General features: G+C 32.6%; 1 protein-coding gene across 1 annotated transcript; it reads left to right on the plus strand.

Annotated features, from left to right (window-relative positions):
* The first annotated feature begins 1,760 nt into the window (after positions 1-1,760).
* LOC109021737 (protein GLUTAMINE DUMPER 2-like) lies at positions 1,761-2,291 on the plus strand. The gene has a single exon (XM_019004452.2). The coding sequence runs from the start codon at positions 1,761-1,763 to the stop codon at positions 2,289-2,291; it is 531 nt and encodes a 176-aa protein (XP_018859997.1).
* The last annotated feature ends 4,319 nt before the right edge of the window (positions 2,292-6,610 follow it).

Here is a 6,610-nt window from a genome sequence, read left to right on the forward strand (position 1 = left end):
TTTTTTATGTTTTTTTTTCTTATATCCAGTAATCAACAATATTTTTTTAATGATCTTGGGATTTTTTATAATGTTATGATATAGCCACTTTAAAATATGTATTGTGAAATAATAAACTGCCGAATGTCAGCAATAATACCATAGATGAAGAAGAAGAAAGTAGAGAGATAAAAAAATAAAAAACCACACAACACGCGAAAATGTTACATGGAGTTGCTGGATAATCGCTTATTATCCATTCTGGAGTTGCTGGAAAATGTTACACAACACGCGAAAAGTGAGTGTTCATTTTTGTCCATTCTGGAGTTGCTGGATAATCGCTTATTATAATACATATATGTATTTATATAAAAGAAATGCTTCCTCCACAAAATTACAGTTTTAATGTATGGAAGCATATGGATACAAGGCTGCTTTGTTTGCTAGCACCTCCTACCGTTCTAACGACGACCATTGCCAGAGTCCGGAGGCAGGTCTCCCCTCCCGATCTGACTACCGCCTGCAATTAAGCAAAAGATAATATTTAACTTATAGGTAAAGAGGCATCAGAAGTACTTTTAGAGAAGCGTTTCAACATAAAGATGAGACATAAAAATTTTAAAAATATCATGTAATTTTCTTTTCAAATATTATTAACCTAAAAAAAATATTTTTTAATGTCAAATTTTTAAATTTTTATTTACTTATTACCTAATCATTATCCAAACACAAAAATCAATATAAATTTTACAAACGTCAAAACAAAATACAAAAATCATTACATTTTTTCACATTTTTAAACAAAAATTATACACAAACAATTTTTTTACTTTATAATATTTTTATTGAAATTTTTGTCTCTCATTCCCAAAAACTCAATAAAACATCTTAATTCAAATTTCCATTTCACTACTACTACTTTCAAGGCTCGTTTGTTTTCAGAGATGAGATGAGATGAGATGAGATAAGTTGAGATTAAAGTTAAAAAGTTGAATAAAATATTGTTAGAATATATTTTTTAATATTATTGTTGTTTTGGGATTTGAAAAAGTTAAATTGTTTATTTTATTTTGTATGGAGATTTGAGAAAGTTGTAATAATTAGATGAGATGAGATGAAATATTTTTAGAAAACAAACTAGGCCGAATTCCAAAATAATTAAACATGCATGTGAGAAGAGAGAGAGAATTAAATTACGACGACGTACTTGGAGTACTACCCCTGAACGAGGCAACAACAATATGGTTAGCAAGGATGATGAGAAACACAATGAAGCAAAATAGAATGGCAGTAGGAAGTTTGGGAGCCATCTTGAGTTTAATGTTAATGGGATACAGAGGAATCCACAGCAGCCTCCTCCTTTATATAACTTTTCACCTACAACCAGAGCTACCTAAGTTTTCAAAGTTGACGCAGTCAAGGCTTGCAAAACAAATTAAAATATTTAAAAGAAATGAAAAATAAGTTTGAACCCGTCAGTTAAAGCTCCCTTTAATTAATGAAAAATGATTGTTGCAACGGCCCAGTGTAAACGCCGGGCAACCGGCTGCTGATGTGGCAAAATGCCATCGAAACGGTTTGTTTCACTCTACGGCCTTCCCTTTCCTCATTCCCTCCCTCTCTGCGTTTACTGTCCCCCTCCTGAAGAACTCCCTCTCTTGATCCTTCCTAAAAGCGCATCCCGTCAAAGACCACAAATTACCGCCCTTCGTCTTCCCTTAGTTTCTATCTCAAAGCTTCTTGATTAGGAATTTTAATAATAAAAAAAAAAGGAAAGAAATATGAGAAGCATTACCAGCACAAGCGCAGCAACAAAGGCTTCTCCATCAATGTCACCAGCACCATCTCTGTGGCACTCTCCTGTGCCGTACCTCTTCGGAGGGCTGGCGGCGATGCTGGGTCTGATAGCATTAGCTTTATTGATCTTGGCTTGCTCTTACTGGAGGCTCACCGGGCAACTGGATGAGAGAGAAAGGCGAAGCGAGAAGGATTTGGAGAGCGGCGACGAAGGAAAAGATGCGAGGGATTCCGAGTGTAAGGTGCCAAAGGTTTACGAGGACAAGATCTTGGTGATCATGGCTGGCGATGAGAAGCCCACGTTCTTGGCCACCCCTATGCACGCTAAAGCAGCATCTTGTGGGGATGGGAATGTCGAGAAGGGTGATCAGAAGAAGAAGAAGGGAGACAAAGCAGAGAACTTTGAGACAACGATAAAGGAAGTGGATGATCAAGATGAAGATACCAGGATAGAAGAAAATAAAGTGATCTCCAACTCCCAGGAGACCCCAAAAGCCCAAGGTCACAACCAGTGAGCTGCTAATTGGTTTCTTATTGGCCTCCTCTCAGAGATTTATTGAGTTATTTTGGTCCATTTTCAATTTATTTTTCCTCTTCTTTTTGGGGTTTTGGACTTTGTTTCCGGACATGTAAAAATTTTGCTGAGATGAAATAGAAGATTACATGTTTTCCATTTTTTCTTCCTATCCTGAGTGATTTCTCTTCCCATTTACTTACAAACAAATTGCATAAAGAAGTTATTACTTACAAACAGGCTTTGGAGAAGCATCGGCGGCTAAAAACAAAAACACCTCACAGAACCCCAATAATTAGGTTCTTTTTCGTTCCGTCATTTTATTCGAAAGGAAACAGAGAACTCAAGCCGAAAAGAACGTAAATTCTCCTAAACCATAAACCGATCTTCTACTTACTGCCAAAAAGATGTCAAAGTCACTGCAGATTTTCACTCCAAGCTCCGATAGAAAACCAAAAAGAAACCGAAATAAATCAAAGAAACGAGTTCACAAAAATGCGAACTCCCGAAAGAAGATTGATAAAGAACGTGCAGGAAGTGAAGGTCAAAAAGGTGAAATCTTGGAAGCGTGCAGCTTTTCTCTACCTTTTTTCCTTTTTCTCCGCTTCACACACAGCGTATGAAATTGCATTTTTATTTGTGGAAGAAAATAAGAGAAACTTGAGAGAGAAGGAGAAACAAGGTGCGATGTGGAAGAAAAGAAAGAAGGTGAAACAGGTGCAACGAAGTAGAGGAAAACCAAAGTCTGTTCGGTTTTTTTTTTTTAATAAATCGTCTGACGTGCCATAAAATCAAATGGGCGATTACACCGCGGTTTCCTACTGCGGTTGTACGTAGAAGAACTATTAATTAATAATACAATTCTAAGGACCTGTTTGTTTTTAAAAATCATCTCAATCCATCTTATCTAATTTTATTTCATCTAATTATTATAATTTTTTCAACTTCCAAACAAAATACAATAAATAATTTAACTTTTTTAAACTTCAAAACAAAAATAATATTAAAAAATTATGTCCTAAATATAATATTTTAATTTTCCTATATTTTTATTCAACTTTCATCTCAACTTTTCTTTTCTCAACTCACTATCTAAAATCTAAACATTACCTAAATCTCATTCTAGTTATTTGGTTGTCTCTCTTGACTAGGGAAACTTCCTCTAATCTTTTTGTTCGAACGGCCTAATTAATGAGATCCTATCATCATTTTTGCTTCTATTGGGAAAACGTAAGAACATAATGAAAAGATGAACGAAAGCACATAATAATCTATTATTGGCCGACAACTCGAACTTCTGCATCGGTTCCAAATATGTGGTATATCTTTAATAGTCGTTCTGTTCAAATAAATTGGTATTCAATATATTGCTTTCAGAAGGAACTTTTATTCCTTAAAGGTGACGATCAGTGACGCCGGGTAGAATAAGAAAGGCTAGATAATCAATAGAAACTAGGGAATGACATTGAAAAATGTTACAAAACAAATAGAAAACTACTCTGAGAGTAAGGTTTATCCATAAAAGTAAAAAACTGATTCTAAAACCACAAATCGGGCAAAAATAGCTAAGGAGATTTGAGATTTTGAGAATTTTGCCTGAAAAGACAAAATTCTAAATACTGCATTGAATTAAAATACATAACAAAATAAAGATCTTGTAAAAAATCTAGTCTAAACCGAAATAAAAGTTATTTCTAAATGCGACAGCGAAACATTTCCATAAAAAGAACAAAATAAGTTAAACTGACGGTTCAGTGGGTAAAACGGCTTATAATGTCGAGGTCAAAATGGGGACCATTAGGCATTGGGGTCATATGCACGACTATGATATCCGTAACCAAAATTATGACTAAGATTGTATTATAATATATTGTATTACAATTCTGTTCCACGTTATCACATTATCTTATATCATTAAATTTATTTATATAACTACCAGTCTCTAATGATTTCACATTCTGTGATAGAGTGAGAGTTACACCATGTGTCCATAAAGACTATGCCCGTATTCCTGATTTGTGCCAGCATGCATCCTCTTCTAACTTCAAATTTTGGTTAGGGGAGAAATTTTGAAAAAAAAATTAAGAACATATCAAGACCATTATGCTTAATTATAGTGATTCATATCAAGACCATTACTTTTTTTTTAACCATTATGAACCACAAATGTCTATATCTCTACGGAGAAAAGGAAGGAAGACTTATTAAGAGCGCAGAAAAATAAAAAAGCAATAATCCTCGGAGAGTATTATTATGACTGAAAAGTAATATTAAGAATTGGAGTCCACGTCTAAAGATATTTTTAATGCCATGAGTTTTGTTTGATCCACACAAGAATTATTCAAAAATACATAGATAAAAAATAATTACTAATATTATATATATATATATGTCTATGTATATGTATATACATATACACTTAACGCAGTTTTAGGCACCATTCGTCATGATTTGTAGCAGCATGAATCTTCTTCTAAGCTCAAATTTTGGTTGGGAGAGGAAATTTTGGAAAGAAAATTTGGGAATAAGGACAATAGTGAATACTTTGACTGACTTTGTCTTGGTTGAATCTCTCAGGCTCTGCTTAATTAAGGTCACTTATAGCAAGATGACCATTCTAATCATCGGAGAGAACTTATATTTCTGGCCCAGTCATAAATGAGTAAAATGATAGGGATGAAGACTGCCTCCTTCAACACATGAACCCGAATAGTCTCTTTATACAAATTAAGAGAATGGTTCAACGAAAGTTCGTAAAAGCAATCCTAATCTTCGTAAAAGCGATAGAGAATCAAGTACTATACAAGAATTTTCAACAATGAATTGCTGAGAAATTGTTGCGAGAAAGTTGAATGTACTGGGAAGGCTGGGATCAATATCGCAAGCCTTAAATTATTATCTAAACTTGATCGGTACCTAAAATAAGAGAAAGATAAATATATGACATGAGTCTTATCATATTTATTGATTCCAATTTAAATTTTTTGGATAGTATTCAATTCACAATAAAAATTGCATAAGGGGTTGATTGGGAATTTACCTGAGATTCTAATCTCATAATAAATTTTTTAATAATTTTCTTCTCAAATATCATTCAAACACAAAATAATTTTAAATACTCAAAGAAAGTTCAAACCTAATCTTTCTAGTGTAATGAATGGAAATCAATGAAGCGATAGAGAATCTAGCTAGTAGGTGGGAATTTTCAACAATGAATTGTTGAGAAATTGTACTGGGAAGGCTGGTGTTAATATCGCCAACCTTAAATTATTATCTAAACACGATCGGGACCTAAATAAGAGAGATAAATATTTGAAATGAATTTTATAATATTTATTGATTCTTATTTAAAGTTTTTGGATAATATTAAATTCTCAATAAATATTGTATAAAGGGTTGCTTGGTAATTTACATTAATATTTCTCATCTCTTAATAAAACTTCTCATAATTTCTTTTCTAAATATTATTAATTTCTAATTATTACAACTTTTCTAAACTTATAAAAAAAAATAACTTTTTCAAATCCTAAAGTAAAAATTATATATAAATAATTTTTAAACTTTATAATATTTTTATTTTACTTTTTTATTTTTTTATTTCTCAAAATCTAATAAAATATCTTAACTCAACTCATTTTACTATTAATTATGAACCATTTGTCTATTATTCGTAGAACTCTTTTCTAATTATCTCATTATCTAAACATGTCCTAATTTCGCTTGATGTGCTAATTACAACTTTTAATTAAAACTCTCAAGTTGGAACAAGGAACTTGTGGGATATTTCTCGATTCATTAATGGTGGGTAGGCACGTACAATTAATGCATCCCATGACGGTCCATGCCACCTTGTCTTGACTTGCAACTTGCAATTAGAGACGGCTAACTGCAATAAAAAAGACTTTTTAAGACGATTTTATTTTAGAACGAAATGAAAATCATCTCAAAAAGTGAAATTTAGGGATGAATTTCAAATTTTGTACCAGAAAAATGACGGAAGGAAAATACCGTTCGTACACGTTCGAACGGTATAATTAGGGATGGAATATTTTATCCCTAATAATAAAACCGTTCGAATGTAATGTTTTAATGTCCGGACGGTTAAATTTAACCGTTCGAACGTACATTTTGGTGCATTAAGTAAAATTATTATAGCGGAAAATTACTCTACCGTTTAAATGTATAATTTTCACAGATCGAATGATGAATCAGCCATATTCGAACATATATTTTGGCACGTTAAGTAAAATTATTATAGCAGGAAACTGCTCTATTGTTTGAACGTACAATTTCACCATTCGAATGATGAATCAGCACTAT

Source organism: Juglans regia, chromosome 5 (assembly GCF_001411555.2).
Source record: "Juglans regia cultivar Chandler chromosome 5, Walnut 2.0, whole genome shotgun sequence".
Taxonomy (NCBI): domain Eukaryota; kingdom Viridiplantae; phylum Streptophyta; class Magnoliopsida; order Fagales; family Juglandaceae; genus Juglans; species Juglans regia.